This window comes from Lutra lutra, chromosome 4 (genome assembly GCF_902655055.1).
Source record: "Lutra lutra chromosome 4, mLutLut1.2, whole genome shotgun sequence".
Lineage (NCBI taxonomy): Eukaryota > Metazoa > Chordata > Mammalia > Carnivora > Mustelidae > Lutra > Lutra lutra.
Window position 1 is genome coordinate 141,903,172 of NC_062281.1, and position 17,852 is coordinate 141,921,023.

Consider the following 17,852-nt stretch of genomic DNA (forward strand, 5'->3'; position numbering starts at 1 on the left):
TGGCTCTGGGTAAGCTGCTTAACCCTTCTGTGTCTTCATTTACAAAATGAGATAATAACAGCACTTCACCCCTGAGATCTAATGGAATAGTTCATATCAAGCACTTAGTACTGTGCCTTACGCAAATTAAAAGCTTAATAAGCATTAGCTATTGCTATTATTGGACTTTCAGGTTGTTTCCAAATTCTTACTATTATAATTAGTTTTTGGGTAAATATCATTGTACATAAATCTTTTTTCCATATCTCTCATTTCCTTTTTTTAAAAGGATTTTATTTATTTATTTTATTTATTTATTTATTTATTTAATTTATTTTATTTATTTATTTATTTATTATTTTATTTATTTATTTATTTTATTTATAGTAGATTTTATTTATTTAAGTAGGCAGAATGGCAGGTAGGGGGGTGGGGAAGCAGGCTCCCTGCTGAGCAGAGAGCCCGACCAGGGGCTCAATCCCAGGACCCTGGGATCATGACCTGAGCTGAAGGCAGAGGCTTTAATCCACTGAGCCACCCAGGTACCCCTTATTTTCTTAAAAAAATATATTTTAGGGGTGCCTGGGTGGCTCAGTGGGTTAAGCCTCTGCCTTCGGCTCAGGTCATGATCCCAGGTCCTGGGTTCAAGCCCCATTTCGGGCTTTCTGCTCAGCAGGGAGCCTGCTTCCTCCTCTCTCTCTGCCTGCCTCTCTGCCTACTTGTGATTTCTCTCTGTCAAATAAATAAATAAAATCTTTAAAAAAAATATTTTATTTGTTTATTTATCAGAGAGAGCGATATAGAGAGTAAGCGCAAGCAGGGGAGCAACAGGCAGAAGGAGAAGCGGATTCCCTGATAAGCAAGGAGGCCGATGCGGGACTCAGTTCCAGGACCCTGGGATCAAGACCTGAGCGGAAGGCAGATGCTTAACCAACTGAGCCACCCAGACGTCTCTCTCTTTATTTCCTAAGGCTAGATTTCTTTAGTGGAATTACTGGCCCAAAGGGTATGGACATTTATAAATCTTTATTTACTTTTGCCTTTGCCAATCTTGGTGTCAAAGCCGTGCTACCTGAGGCCTGTATCTTAAAGGCTTTGACCAGAGCTGACACAATAACTTTTCTAGACCCTCCTTTCAGTAGCTTCTAGATAAAAGAGGTATCATATTAAAAGACACAGAGGCACAAAGGGTGTTTTTCAAATTATTTTTCTTAAAACAGAAAAATCTCCTTTTGGGTTCTCTCTTTCTAATTTCCTTCTAATAATCTCAGCTGTTTCACAGTGTTTATGTGCTATTTTCCCAGGCCAGTTTAGTTCTAGGGTTGGAATTTGACCTTATTGGGTTAAGAGTAATGGTAAGGATTTGACACTAGTCTGAGTCAGTTGGCAAAGCAGACGACAATGGGCAGACCTATCAAATAGGGAAAATGGTATGTCAGGACAAACTCATTACCACACCTAGAAAAACAAGTCAAACGATGAATAATTTCATGAGTTACAGTGTCATCCTTGTGTATTACAGATAGGTGGATATGCCTAGACCTATTCAAGTATTATCTTCATGCTTATGTTCCTGGCTCTAAGTACTTCCTATGTCTAGGGAGAAGAAGGTAAGAAAGTGATCACATGTTTAAAGAAAAAGATTAAGAAGAGAAAAAAGTAAAAAGCAGCAGCAAACCCAGGAAATTTTCCTAAGTGACATGGAACACACAGAGGCATGGGTCTGATGTCATTGTGTGACAAAACTCTATGTGCAGGAATGGGCAGCTTCCAAGTCTTACTCAGTAGTTTTAGATTCTTCAAAAGTGCGACCTTGCTCTCAAGCATATAGCATGTGCCAATTCCTGAGTCTGAATAGACTAGTGGACATTTGTCATTTTTTAGTTGCCCAGCCCCAGGACGTACTTCTTTGTGGGCATCCTAAAATAGGTAAGAAGCAGGTAAGGCTTCCCACTGTGGAAGCCTTGATGGAACAAAGCCTCCCTCTCCCCATTGCCAACAAGTAGCTACAAGCAGATGACCTAAACCTACCCATTCAGATGCTTCCACAGGTACAGAACATTCAGCTCCAGGAAATTTCTTATAGCAGCAGCTATACCCAGGGTCTGGTAACAGTTAGCATCATGGGCAGTCCAGACAGGGCGCAGGGCAGGTAGTGGCAATGACCACAGTGCCAGCTGCAGGGTCTTCACCAGATTCTTCCTAGGCTGCAATTTTTGGCTGCGGTTCTGGCTCTTGCTGTCCCTTGTATCCTACTTATGATCATTTTGCCAGCCTTCATATTGATTTCTAGCTATCTTTCCAATAGTTCCTTTTCTGCTTAAAAAGAACCGATTTGGTTTTTTTGCTGGCATCAAATCATAATAACTGTAAAAATTGCAATAATAGGTGGTGAGGTAGATAGGTGAGATGTGGTAGGACAAATAGTGATCTCCCTACCCCCTCAAAATATCCCTGTCCCAATCCTTGGAGCCTTTGAGTTTATATATATATATTATATAATTGATATAGCAAATATTTATTTGCTGTACTTATATTTAACTATATTTTATATATAATTATTTGCTGTGGTTATAAATATTTATTTATAAATATATAATATAATATTCATATAAGTATATTTATATAAACAAATAATATATAAATATTTAATATTATAAAATTTATTTACAAATAAATGTTTACATATAAATTATATAATTTATGTAACAAATATATATTTATATATATATATTTCTATATATAGACTTGAGATGGGGAAATTATCTTAGATTATAGGGGTAGGTCTGAATGAAATCACATTTGGTGGGATGGTCAAGGCACAAGGCAGGAGGGTCAGAGAGAAAGAGAATGGAAGATACTATGGTTCTGACTTTGAAGTTGGAAGATAGGACCACAAGCCAAGGAACGAAGTCATCCTCTAGAATCTGGAAAAAGCAATGAAACTGATTCTCTCCTAGAGCCTCCAGAAAGAACATAGCTTTGCTGATATCTTGATATCAATTTTGGATTTCCCACCTCCAGAATTATAAAATAATAAATTTGTATTGTTTTAAGCCATGTAGCATGTGACTTAAGCTTGTAATAACTTGTTAAAGCAGCAATAGGAAACTAATATAGAAGATATTACTTCTTCATGGAAAATCATAATCTTTATTCTTTATTAGTGGATATTGTGAACCTCAGAGAGATTGTAACTCTTATGCATTATTTTTTTATTCTATAGAACTCTGATTCTTTATTAGGAATAGGACATGAAGAAGATTAAATAAATGCAGGTGATTAAACTGAGTAGTATATCAGGGAACATTGTGTGTCAGTTTAACCTGGTTTAGTAACCATGAATCTACACATTTATTTACATTTATATCTCAAATGTGAATGACTCAGAAACCCCTAACTACAAGTAATGGAATTTTTGAAAAGTACAATTCTGTGTGCCTGCCTCTAATCTATGTGCGATTTAATATCATTTATATTTAGTTCCATTGACATAACATTTGTCTTTTTCTCTTATAGTCTTTATAAGTTCTGAAAAACTAATGAGAATCTTCAAGGAGTCATCAGTAATGCAACAACCAATGGTGTTTTGTAAGAACAAAACATCATGTGGTTTAATACCTTTGCTCATACTTGCCTTCCTCTGGAGAATTGTCAAAAAAAGAATAATACGATTTCTCTGGGAAACTTTCCTACTTCAAGTAGCAATTCAAGCAAGTTAACTAATCATTATGAAATATGACTGCCCTTCCCTCAGGCCTCTGACTTGTCGTTAAAGGGATTATGGAGCCTGTGCCTTTCCTTCATTGCAAAGAGACTTGTATACAGCAGAGTTGAACAACACTCCTGCTCAAAAGTCATCTGTTCAATATATATATTTCAGTAGTATTTAATTTAGGGAACTGGTTTTCACATTTACAGTGTTGGCTTTCTACACTCAGAAATTATCTTTTCCCCTTTGGGGTTCTTTCTGTACTGCTTAAAGACCCCAGGAACAGAAATTTTTTATAGTGACTTTCCAGGGTGGTGGTGTAGTAGCTCCAACTTTAGCAGTCCTCAGTGGTTCTCAGAACCTCAGCTGAAGCTTCACATAGAGAGGTGGGGCAGGGTCCGGGCAGAGGGGGTAATATGGGAGTATGATGGTTCACTGGCACAAAGGTCCTGCATCCTGTGCTTCTAGGGATCCTGAGCTGCCAAGGTGGGCTGGAGTGCTCAGTAACTCAGGAAGTGGTGGGCAGGAGAAAGAGGAGCCGAGAGAGGTGACCAGATAATACTAGAGATAATGGCCTGAAATTCTCATGTACCCACCCTGTTCTGACCCCCAAAATCACTATTACTAAGGCAATAGCTTGGGCAATCAAGTCTCCCCATTTCTGTCCACATTTCCTGCCCACACCCTACGTCATATTTCATGACACTTCTTTCTCTTAAAGGGTGTGTCTAACCCCTAGAGCAGTGGTTTTTACACTTTACTGTAGAAGTATCACTTGGCTAATGGCTCAGCAATCTGCATTTTAAACTCCTACCCAAGCATTTCTAGTGCAGATGGTCCACAGACTCCACTCTGAGAAGCACTGCTTTCTCAACCCTTTATTGGACCAAGACCAGCTAGCAAAACACATTATGAATGCCCCTGTGGAGGTCCTATCTTTTTATTTTATTTTATTTTATTTTTTCAGTATTCCAAGTGGAGGTCCTATCTTTAAGAGAACCACCTTTTCCACCTCTACTTTGTCTTCATCTCAGACTGCCCCATCCTATTCCCTGTTCTCCAGGTTCCTGGGGTCCTGTGGTTTCATTTTCATTGCCATAACCCAAACGTGCTTCCACATCTTGTATTTAGGCCAATATAGAATTAGTTGATAGCATCCTGTAGTTTCCTCTTTTCTCATGTATTTGCATTTTCATAACAAACATTACATTAAAAGTGAACTTCTCCTGGCATTGTTTTATTTTTAGCTAATGTACAGAGGAGGATTTGGTGGGGTGGCTGAGGGGAGGTTGACAAAGGACCCTCTTAGGTCTCTTAGGAAGACCAGCAAAGCCATAGTGCAGGTGCTGGAATCCCACCGGATGGCTGATGTCCTGGCTTTACTGTTACCGGCTTTAGAACATTTGAAAAAACTGATTAATCTCCCTGGTCCTCATCTTCTTCAACTGTACAACTGTAATAAAACTTTCATAGGACTTTAGTGATGGATAAAGGACAATTCGTATGTAAAATGCTTATCATGGTACCAAACACATAGTAAGCATCCAATAAATGTTAGTTATTATCTATATTATATTATTTTTATATTTTACAGATAATATAATACAACTTATGTGTTATATATAATTTATATATTATAATTTATATTTATATACTGTAATTCACATATATTATATATAAATTATATACAATATATAAGTTATATTAAACTATTTTATTTTCTATTATTTGCATACACTCTTTATTACCAGGATAAAAAAATATGCATCTCCAATCTAGAGAAACTTCTCCTGTGTGTTTGCTAAAGCCTGCTATTATATTCTGAGGTTTATTTTTTTTTCTTTTTTAGTGTAACACTTTGTTTTTCATTAAAGTCCAAATACTCAGGGTGCCTGGGTGGCTCAGTCGATTAAGTGTCTCCCTTCGGTTTAGGTCATGATCCCGGGGTCCTGGGATGGAGCCCCACATTGAGCTCCACATTGAGCCCATATATCTGGCTCCTTGCTCAGTGGGGAGTCTGCTTTTCCCTCTCCCTCTGCCTGCTGCTCGCCCTGCTTGTGCTCTCTCTCTTTGTCAAATAAATAAAATCTTTTTTTTTTTTTTTTAAAGATTTTATTTATTTCTTTGACAGAGACAGATCAGAAGTAGGCAGAGAGGAAGGTAGAGAGAGGAGGAAGCAGGCTCCCTGCTGAGCAGAGATCCTGATGTGGGACTCGAACCCAGGACCCTGAGATCATGACCTGAGCTGAAGGCAGAGGCTTTAACCCACTGAGCCACCCAGGCGCCCCTCAAATAAATAAAATCTTAAAAAAATAATAAAGTCCAAATGCTCTAAGGAAGGAAAAGAGAATAAGTGTAATAAATCATTTAATTCTTACTATAAATGAGTTTGTTTGGGGTTTTTTTGGAAACTAGGTTTTTAAAAACCAAGGGAAGTGATACAGAAGAAAGCTGGGGGTTTGCAGGATAAGCCACATCTACTGCATGATTTACTCTGCAATACCATTTCGGCATAATTTTGAAAATACATTGCTTGGAGATATATCTCTTCAGTGGTACATACATAAGGATTTTAGAGGGTAAAATAGCAAATTCCTGCATGGGGGGATATTTATTGCCTGAGCTATCTTTCTTCATAAATAAATCAGCCTTTAATTAGTGGGAAAATTGGCTGGTTAAAAAGCCCCATTTTCAAACAAGTTGGTTAATTAAGGTATTATAGAAATTGTATTTTTTAACTTTTTTGATTGTGAAGGAATTCAAATCTTAGTTGTGAGGTTTGATTCTTACTGCTTTTGTTTATAAGATATTTATAGTGCTATGTAATTTATTTTTTTATGATTGTTTTTATTGACTGTCTTCTCTAAACGTCAGAGATCTTTGTCTCCTTTGTTCACAGAGATTCTGCAAGTACATAGCAAGTGGCTGGGACATGGTAGAGGCTGCTTGAATATTTCATGAATGGCTAAATGAATGACTGTCTTTTCCTAGATATCTTTTAAAAAAGCAATTAATATTAAAGATTTATTAAAAAGCAATTTGGCAACTTGCATTAAGCATCTTAAAATTTGCTTAAGTCTTGATTCAATAAGGTCTAAACACATAAGGAGAGTTTACCTAAAGGGCTATTCCAAGAAGTTTATTGATAATGGAAAAAATGGCATGACCTAGTACTGCTGAAATGGGGAAATGATTCAGTGTATTAGAGTACACCATACACTGTATGACCATAAAATAGATTTTTTAACTCAACAAGAGAGATGAAGTAAGAATATAAAACAATATATACACTACAACACCAATCATTAAAAAAATGACAGCGAAAGACACATACCTTGATTTTACTTATATGTGGAATATAAGAAACAAATCAAATGAACAAACAAACAACCTCTCTCTTAAATGCAAAGAACTGGTGGTTGCCAGAGGGGAGGGGGGATTGGGGGATGGGTGAAATAGACAAAGGAATTAAGAGGTACAAACTTCTAGTTATAAAATAGTTAAGACATGGAGATGAAAATTATACCATAGGGAATATAGTAAATAATATTGTAAGGATGTTGTATGACAGATGGTCACTACATTTATCTTGGTGAGCACTGATTCATGTATAGAATTGTTGAATCAATGCCGTACACCTGAAATTAATATATCATTGTATGTTAGTTATACTTCAATAATAAAAAAAATGTGCATGAAAAACTAGTGTTAAATTCATTAAGATGTAAACAGCAGTTATTTCTAGGTTGTATATTATAATAAAGTTGCATTGCTTTTACAAACAAAAAAATTTTTTGAAAAGGTTTAATATTAGCACTTTCCCTGCACATAGTCACCATTTTTCATTTAATGTGTCTTGGAAGAAATTTGTATGGTTCCTCTTAGCTATGTGTTGAATTGGATAGATGCAGTTTTTCAGGAATATCTAATTTTAACTAGCATTTTTGCCTCAAGTGATTTCTTTTCCCCCTTAGGAAACAAAGACTTTACATTTAGACTCATTGTAGGGTGGCTATGGGTTCTATTTTCTTCCACCTGAGGTTTTGGACCTTTGCCTTTAAAGGAGAACATTTGTGGTCCTATATTAAACTTGTAGAAAACTTCAATAAATTGCTCCTTCACTTTGATGTAATCGGTTAAAGAAAGAACTTGATGAAATTGCTGAAAGCTGGTGATGACTAAGAAAACTTATGTTCTTGTTTAGGTGCTTTTAGTCACTAGCAATGTGCTATTTAGCAAGTCATGCCTCAGTTTTCTCATTTGTAAAATGATGCCAAGTAGACTACCAAATATGGCTGGTGTAAAGATCAGACAAGCTTATACATAGTAGTACTTTGCAGATGGTAAGTAAATATTAGTCATCATTTTGAATCATCTTGCTAGACAATTCTAAATTTCATTTAAAAATAACTGAGTTATCAACTAAATTCTCACTGTTATAAAATGGCATATAAAGTCTGAAGAACTTTTAGCAATATAAACTTAAGAAAGAATATTGTAATTTAAAAACTAACTTTTAAAAAGGAACTGATAGGGGCGCCTATGTTGCTCAGTCGGTTAAGCCTCTGTCTTAAGTTCCTCAGTTGGGTAAGACTCTGCCTCAGCTCAGGTCATGATCCCTGGGTCCTGGAATCAAGTCCCACATCAGGCTCCCTGTCAGCAAGGAGCCTGCTTCTCCCTCTCCCTCTGCCACTCCCCCTACTTGTGTGCTCTCTCTCTCGCTCTCTCTCAAATAAATAAATAAGATCTTAAAAAATAAAAATAAAAAGGAACTGCGAGCATTGCAAATTATTCCCTTGATAATTCATTTCTAAGATTTAGGCATTAGGGGGCGCCAAAAGAACTGTTTAGTTTGCCATTTCACTCCCTCTGCTTATGTAGCCGCCATCAATGTTTATAATGTATGCTAAAGTGTTTAAAAAAAAACCCACTCAATTCCAAGATGCTATATTATAATATTATAATAAAGATGGTATTAGCAATCCATGTGATTATAATTAAGTGCTTCAGTTCTGAAAAGAAAAATTTCAATCTAGTATATAAGCTACTTACAATAGGGAGACATCATGAGGTTAATGAAAGACATTGTGGAGTATTATGACATTTACAATAGATTCTCCTTGCTACTATTGAAGTCTATTTAGCCAAGATTTTACTGAATGATGTGTAAATGGATAGAAAATTAAACTAATAATATTAAGAGCAGGGAAATATCTGAAGATAAACAATAGGTCAGCTAAATTTTGCTGAGAGAATTAAGTAATCCCATGATTAAGTGTCTTAACTTTCTGATTACTTTGCATATGGTAGGTAATCAATACTTATTGATATGATTTGATTTGTGTCTCTCAGGAGAATATATTGTGTCAGAGTGGCCTAAAGAGTTTAACCTAACTCTTAATAATGTGTTTCAAAACAAAGTCTTAGATCATTATATGCCTCATGGTCATTCTGAATGCTTGTAAGAAATGCTTACTCTTGAGCAACCTGCACACCCACTCCCTTAGACCCATGGACACAGACCCTCGGGGAGCAGGGACGATGAACATATATATCAGCTGGTTTTTAATTGGTTTTTATTCCCGAGAATGTTTGAGAACCATTACATAAATTATAGTCAGCCTTAACAAAATCAAAGCAAAATGACAATTTAAATGTAACCACCTGCCCGACAATAGTTTTGTCAATATTGATACAAGAAGAGAGAACATATATATGTATATATATAAATATATAAATTATAAATTATATAAATATATAAAAATATATATTATATATATATATACGTGTGTGTGTGTGTGTGTGTGTGTGTGTATTTAGGAAAGACGGATGTCAAAAGAAAAGCCAAAGAGATTAAATATATAAATACACTCACCTGTTTCAGGTGTTTTGTGAGAAAAGGGGGAACTCCAGGGTTGCCAGTACTTTTTACCTGTTTCTTGGCATCTCACTTGAAATATATAATTAGTGTCTGACTCCAAGTAGAATTCTGACTGTTGCTCATATGTAAAATTGGCATCAAATTCCTTAACCTAAAATGAATGAGTAACAACGATGAAACAATACAGTGTTCTTTGAAAACGAACAGTTCTTCCATTTAGGCAGAAATGTATGGAGCACCTATTATTATTATTATTACCATTATTATTATGTTCTAGGCACTCCTCTAGACCCTGGGAAAACAAAGAATAGGGCCCTTTATATAAAGCATAACCATAAATAACCAAATACGTGTTATTTAACATTAAAAGTGAAATACACATTGCTTTGTATTTGACAGTGCATTCAAGCTTTTAAATCTCAAGTTAAGTCCAAAATGTAATATATTCTTAATTTTGGAGTAGCTGATTTTGATGGGATGGAGGAAATGGGGAACCTAAACGCAGTTGTTTGAATTTAGACTTTCTTCCCCCCTTCCCCTTCAATCTCTCTCTCTCACTCTCTGTGCAGTTGGATATTTACATCAATAATTCTTCATGAATATTGAAATAATTTCACTTGCTAGTGATGACTTTTGGAGAAAATTACTCACAAACTAAGCTGCTAAACTGGTCCTTATTGTAGACTTTTGCTGATTCTATAAAGCCTATATATGTGTGTGTGTGTGTGTGTGAGAGAGAGAGAGAGAGAGAAAATAAAACACTTAAGAAGGCTGAGCTATGAAAATCCAATGGAAGATAAGCATGCACATAGCTGAGGTCTAAACTTACAAATCATTTTCTGGAGCACTATGACTTGCTATAAAACATAATGAAAGGCGACCCCCTGACAAGCTGGTTCAAATAGGAGAGAAACCATTTACATACCTTCCGTATGTTGTAATAAGTGGATTGACTGAAAAAAAAGTGAAGCATGATTGAAAGTAACCATAAAACATGGCTAAAAATGCACTTAGACAATAACAAGGAAGAAACAGTTACAAAGACTCATGAAAAAGAAAGTTGAAACTGTAAAGATTTTTTTAAAAAAGAGCAAACTATCATCAACCCTACTGAGGGATTCTTCTGTGGAAACGCAATCTTAACATAAATCTTTAAAATCTGCAATGTGGTGAAAATGTAAAATTCATGAAACTATCTGTTTTGGGAAAGTCATGCTCCATCTAAAGTACCATTCCGAGTTTCCATAAGCTATGTCTCCACCCTTGGCCCTTGGAATTTTGTGCCATGTAAATATGATGGGCAGGCATCTAGGGTCTCCTGGGATCCAGGGAAGATTTTACTTGTATTTGGAAGTTTGACTTTCAAATGTACTCTGCTTCTATTTGCTTCTCTTGGAAGGGAGTTATTCTCTAGTATGTCTCTTGCCATTACATTTATAGATAAGTCCCCTTGAAGAAGAGAAATACACTAAAGCACAGCCAGAATTCTAAAATGCAAGAATTTTACAGAACTGTTAACAGACTTTTTTCCACCATGAGGCAACCCAGGTGACTACTCAGGGTCTTGTAAGCACAAGTTGTTACCTCAAGTTATTTTCGGAGGCTAAAACAAACATTGAGAGATGTAATTGAGTGCCTATGTAGAGGGTATGATCTCAAGTGCAAGAAATATGACTATTTTTGGCAGTTTATTTCTATTTAAAATCTTAATTCTGAATAGAGGTGAGGCATAGAAACTGATTCTCCATCAGTCTGAGGTACCCTCTTCTCTTAGGGTTACATTAAGTTTCCGGGAGCATCACTGGGTGGAGGGAAGGAGCACCTCCAGCCTAGTCAGACAGGTCTCTAATTTCCACTTCCTCCAGCCCTCTAGCTGGGGCAAGCCCAGGGTGAAGGAGCCCTTCTCAGGGACCTACCACTGTCTAAACTCTTTTGGTTCCTCTTCCTAACTTCCTCCACCCTTCTAACTTGCCCCTCTGTCTGCCCAGTTAATCTTTATCTAGTGTTTGGTGGAGGAGGGAGTGGGATGTTGATTGAGAAAACTTGTCCTGACTAATCACCGTTCTTCCAAGTCTTTGTGTTATACCAGCATTTACACTTTTGAAATGAAAAGGTCAAATGTTTGATCCTTTGCTATCTGTGTACTGTTCTAGTAGCCTTTCCTGGAAAAGAAAGAATGCTTGGTTTTATGCACTCCAAGAACTGAGAAATGTTTTTACATTTTTAAATGGTTGTATGAAAATAAAAGAACATTCTGTGATGAATGGAAATTACATGGAATTCAAATTTCCATTTCCAAACTTGAAATTTTACCATGCCCATTCATTTGTATATTGCCTGTGGCTGCTTTCACACAACAAATGCAAAGTCAAGGCGTTAGATCAGAGAACTTATGCCCTGCAAATTCTAAAATGTTTACTCTCTGGTCCTTGAATAAGAAGTTTTTTCACTTTCCGTGCTGATACTGCTCTTGCAAACATGGTGAATGTTTATAAAACCCACTGCATTTTCTGTAAGAAGTATAGCAAACTACCCCACAAAGTGATACAGTACAAGAAGGGCAAGGATTCTCTCTAGGTGTAGGGAAAGTGGCATTATGACAGGAAATAGAGTGGCTATGGTGGGCAGATAAAGCTGATCTTTTGGGAAAAGTCTAAAACGTGCAAAGAAGATTGTGCTGAGACTTGAATGTGTTGAGCACAACTGCAGATCTAAGAGAATGTTGGTTGTCAAGAGATGCAAGCATTTTGAACTGGGAGGAAGGGCCAAGTTCCAGTTCTAAGTTTCACATTTTGTTTTGTTATGAAGACAATAAAATCTTGGGGTTATATTAAAAAAAAAAAAAAGGTTACCAATACTCTAATCGAGTTTAGTTAGAGAAAGGAGTCACCCTTAATCCACTTACTGGAATGTGCAGCAAAGACTTCTCTGCCTTACCATCACTACAGTTGGGCTCTTATTAAAGGCAAACAATAATTTTTATAACTAATGTTTCACATGTCATCTGCATGAACTACACATTATAAAAATCATTGAAGATACAAAAAAACGATTATGGAACAGCCTGCTTTCCAGGGGATTATAGTTAAAGGATGGGGAAATAGAAGTGTAAGCAGGTAAATATACAGCACTGTATTGCTCTTGATATGGGATATACAGAAGTGAGCAAGGATTGCTGGTGAAGACTGTGAGTTTAATTTTTAACACAAGTTTGAGGTGCCAGGGAGATAATCCATGAGGATAAGCAACAAGTAGATAAATATTTTCCCCATGGTGTCAGCCCTGCAGGATCACCTGAAGGACTGGCTGGTTTTCTTCAATACTTCAAAGTCTGTATAGGTTAGTTAAAGGCAGATGAAAACCAACCTCAATTCAATAATCTTGATTTTTCAGGAGGGCTTCCTTTGCTCCACCAAACTTGTTGCATGGCTCTCCTTGAGGTTAAGGCTAAGAGTAACAATAGCCAGTATTTACTGAACTTGAACTCTATTCCAGACTCGGGGCTAACTATATTATTTGATCGTCCCCACAACCATATGGGGTAGGTGACTGTCTTATTCCTACATTAGGTATTGGGATAATGAGGCACAAAGAAGATAAGGAGCTTGCCCAAGGTTGCATAACTAGAAAGTGCAGAACCAGGCTTTAAATTCTAGTACTGTGCTCTAAGCCACATGGCTTTCTTGCATGGCTGGCTGCCTGTCTCTGAAGTAAAGAATCTCCCTCAAGTAATATGACAGAGGCACAGATGAAGTTGAAGATCAAATCTGTAGTCCTTTATATCTCCTCCTCTTCTTGCCTCTGATTTCCTGTCTCCTGACAAGGGGACAAAGACAACACTTTGTGTATGACCCAGATGAAATTGATAAAGTAGCAAATGTTAAAAATCAAACTTTCATTCTGGCTCTTACTGACTAGACTTGGGTCATCTGGATAGAAATGGTAATTCACATTTTTCTGTGTGAATGGTTATATTTAGAGGAAGCATGGTAGAAGGGATAGGATATAGGTTTTGGATTGAAGCCTGTTCTTTCATTTCACAAGTATTTTGGGGTGCCCAAAGTGACATAAGGTCTGTGAAAGGCATTTAGTTACTAAAAGTGTAAGCTTGAAAAAAACTGGCTTGAGTTCTTTCCAGCTCTACATTCTCATTTCTGTAGCGGAGCTGATACTTACCTGTCTCAAAGGATCATTATGAAGAGTAGATGAGATAACAAATACTCTCAGCTCCTTCATTTGCCTGCTTCTGGGTTACCAAATCTCAAAATGGCATAGTAGCACCAGCAGGGGAAGCAAAGAACAAGAGTTTCAAACAGAAAACGGTTTCTGAAAACTGCTCAGAGATACTGAAAGTGTAATTACTTTCTATTTTCTAAACATTCTCATAGCCTATAATCTCCTCCTAATTATGCCAAATAAGAGATTTCTGTATTATCAATAACATCCTATGATCAACACTAAGCAAAAGGCTCCAGGTGTCCTATTAGAATTAAATCCTATTGACTCAATATCTAAGAATCAGAGGATTTCATTTGAGTTGTTCCCAAATTTACCTAAATTTCACATTTGCAAGAGGACTGACTGTGGAGCTGTGTTTTATTTTTATCCTGCTTGTCCCAGGCTTTAAGCGCAGACTTGCTGGGCACACATACGCCATAACTATTTAGTCAATGAGTCCGGCAGGATCTTCACTTGATAATTGGCCAAATGATGCAGAACGTGGGATCACTTCTAAATGTAATCTAAACTATAAAGTTCATATCACATTTCTGATTTAAATGAACACGGGGTAAATAAGGTTGATGTTAGGGATTTATTTTTAGAGAACAATCCTTAAAGTATGTCATGCAATCAGTATAGTTTTACCCTCACCTTCTCGACACTCTGCAGCAAAGCTGATGGTTAGCATGACTCCAAAAATTAGTGTTAAATACATATCATTTTATTTAACTCCCTGAAAACAGATAAAGTCAAATATGGTACATAACTCTTAATTAAACAGAGCCAGAAATTCCAGTCCTTAATTAGTTTGACTAAATGGCAGTTCATTTTACTTAAAAATAATAAAATGGCATTTCTTTTAAAATACACCAAAACTGGAACTTTTTCCTCAGTCAGACTAGTGTTCTTCCATGGTTCAAATTAGTTTTTATTATGATGTCACAAGTGCTGTCATGTGACATGACTTCATTAATGAACCTTGTACCTATGACTCTCCTAAGTCAGTCGGTAACTTACCATTGGTATTTAAGGATAATTTGTCTAGACATTCACTTTTTACTTTAACTTCATATAAGACTGAGGCCTATACTAGTTTTTTAAAATTTATTTAGAGATATAATTTATTTATTTGGCAGAGAGACAGCAAGAGAGGGAACACAAGCAGGGGGAGTGGGAGAGGGAGAAGCAGGCTTCCTGTTGAGTAGGGAGCCCAATGCGGGGCTCATCCCAGGACCCTGAGATCATGACCTGAACCGAAGGCAGATGTTTAATGGCTGAGCCACCCAGGCGCCCCTGAGGCCTATATTAGTAACAAATTTTACATTTTGACTTGCATTTTTAATTTAAAAAGAGACTCTCATAAATCGGAAGTCCTTTTTTTGAAGTTATTACCAGAGATGCCTTTAAATTTCAGCATAGAATGCTTACATCTTATATATCATCACTGATATAAATTTCACTCTAGGAGGCACGGAATTAAAAGGAGCCAAATAGAAAAGGAGCCAAATAGATCTCTCTTAGTTGGATACTTGTCCATTTAACAACTTAAAAAAGGTTAAGAGGACATTTTCATGAAACACATATCCGTTTGGAAACATATGGTAATGATTATTAAAATTAGAGTGGTCTTAGGGCCCCTGAATGATTCAATCAATTGAATCTTGGCTCTTGATTTTTGCTCAGGTCATGATTTCAGAGTCGTGGGATCTAGCACTGAGTCAGCCTCACACTCAGTGCAGAATCGGCTTGAGATTCTCTCTCCCTTTGCCCCTCCCACCTTTCTCTCTCTCTCTCATATAAATAAATAAATAAAAGGAAACAGTCAAGAAAACAAAGAGGCCACCCACGGAATGGGAGAAGATATTTGCAAATGACAGTATAGACAAAAGGTTGATATCCAGGATCTATAAAGAACTCCTCAAACTCAACACACACAAAATAGATAATCAGATCAAAAAAGGGGCAGAAGATATGAATTCTCCAATGAAGACATACAAATGGCTATCAGACACATGAAAAAATGTTCATCATCACTAGCCATCAGGGAGATTCAAATTAAAACCACATTGAGATATCACCTTACACCAGTTAGAATGGCCAAAATTAGCAAGACAGGAAACAACACGTGTTGGAGGGGATGTGGAGAAAGGGGAACCCTCTTATACTGTTGGTGGGAATGCAAGTTGGTGCAGCCACTTTGGAGAACAGTGTGGAGATTCCTCAAGAAATTAAAAATAGAGCTTCCCTATGACCCTGCAATTGCACTACTGGGTATTTACCCAAAGATACAGATGTAGTGAAAAGAAGGGCCATCTGTACCCCAATGTTTATAGCAGCAATGGCCACGGTCACCAAACTGTGGAAAGAACAAAGATGCCCTTCAACGGATGATAAGGAAGATGTGGTCCATATACACTATGGAGTATTATGCCTCCATCAGAAAGGATGAATACCCAACTTTTGTAGCAACATGGATGGGACTGGAAGAGATTATGCTGAATGAAATAAGTCAAGCAGAGAGAGTCAATTATCATATGGTTTCACTGATTTGTGGAGCATAACAAATAGCATGGAGGACAAGGGGAGTTAGAGAAGAGAAGGGAGTTGGGGGAAATTGGAAGGGGAGGTGAACCATGAGAGACTATGGACTCTGAAAAACAATCTGAGGGTTTTGAAGGGGCGGGGGGTGGGAGGTTGGGGGAACCAGGTGGTGGATATTAGAGAGGGCACGGATTGCATGGAGCACTGGGTGTGGTGCAAAAACAATGAATACTGTTATGCTGAAAATAAATTAAAAAAAAAAATCCAGGGCATGGGCATTTGCAAAGACAATAAATAAATAAATAAATAAATAAATAATTAAATAAATAAAATGTATTAAAATAATAATAAATAAATAATAAACAATAAATAAATAAAATAAATAATTTGTTTTAAACAAACAAAACTAGACTGGTTTAAGGAGTAGTTGTAGGTAAAACTAGAGTGGTTTAAGGAGCGCCTGGCTGGCTGTTGGTAGAGCATGCAACTCTTGACCTTGGGGCCATGGTTCAAGCCCCATGTTGGACATAGAGATTATGTAAAAAACCCAACAAGCTAGACTGGTCTGAGTATCAGATAAACAGATGAAAACATGTGAAATAGAACATCATAAATCCATTGCAGGTTGGCTTTTCTTTCATTCACTTATGTGCTAAAATAAAGAACAGTGAAAATTAGCTTACCTTCCAAGTTTGGTTTGTTGTAGTCCTGTATCTCATTTCACAGAAAACCTTTTCAAATGTTGTTTGACTATGCCAGTGAATTATGGTCTTGGGCACTGCAGTATTTATATCCTCAGCCCTGGAAATGATGGATGCAGAAGGTATCACTAGAAAAATAAATGAATAAATAAATACTCAGCAGTTTAAAACTTGCCTTGGGAGAAATCAATATCTTTTCATTAATAAATAGACATTTTAAAACTCAAAATACTAAAAAAAAACAATTTCATGATCTAATTAACAATATTTACTTGTTTTCTAAGCTATTGTGTAGGCAAAAACTGCTGCTGTTAAGTGAAATTCTATTCAACCTAGTTTCTATTTCTTTTAAGTGGGACTCTTATAGTCCACCTTTCCTCCACCCCCTATTCCCTTATAATCCTAAATGATGAAATTCCAAAGTCTGGCCTTATTAACAAAAGAGAGTGAAAAAGAGATAAAGGAGATATCTCTTTCTTCCTGCATCTGTTTAGGGAAAAATGATGTTTTGCATTCTAAACTTAGTTCAGAGAATCTGATTTGATAAGATATTAAATTGAGACCTTTCACAATAATATTTTTATTCTCTTGTGTCATAGGGAAACATATGGAAACATATGAATAATTAAATCTATTGGTAACTTATTTTGCTATCTATTAAAATAAATCTGTACTTGAAAGTATGATTTGAACAAAGCAAGTCTCATAAGACTCTAAGCCTTTATAAATTATTGCCATGCTCTGTGATAATAATTTTCAAAAGGAAAGTGAAATTATGTTGGGTTATGTTACTATAGTTTTGTTGTACCCTATAGGA

General features: G+C 36.5%; 1 protein-coding gene across 1 annotated transcript in view; it reads right to left on the reverse strand.

Annotated features, from left to right (window-relative positions):
- Nucleotides 1–17,852, reverse strand: part of IL23R (interleukin 23 receptor) — a 65,062-nt gene that overhangs the window by 19,695 nt on the left and 27,515 nt on the right. Inside the window, exons 6-7 of the mRNA XM_047726341.1 lie at nt 17,018–17,163; nt 9,567–9,723 (exon numbers count right to left, since the gene is read on the reverse strand). Of these exons, the coding sequence (XP_047582297.1) occupies nt 9,567–9,723; nt 17,018–17,163 (303 nt within the window). The remainder of the gene's footprint in view (nt 1–9,566; nt 9,724–17,017; nt 17,164–17,852) is intronic.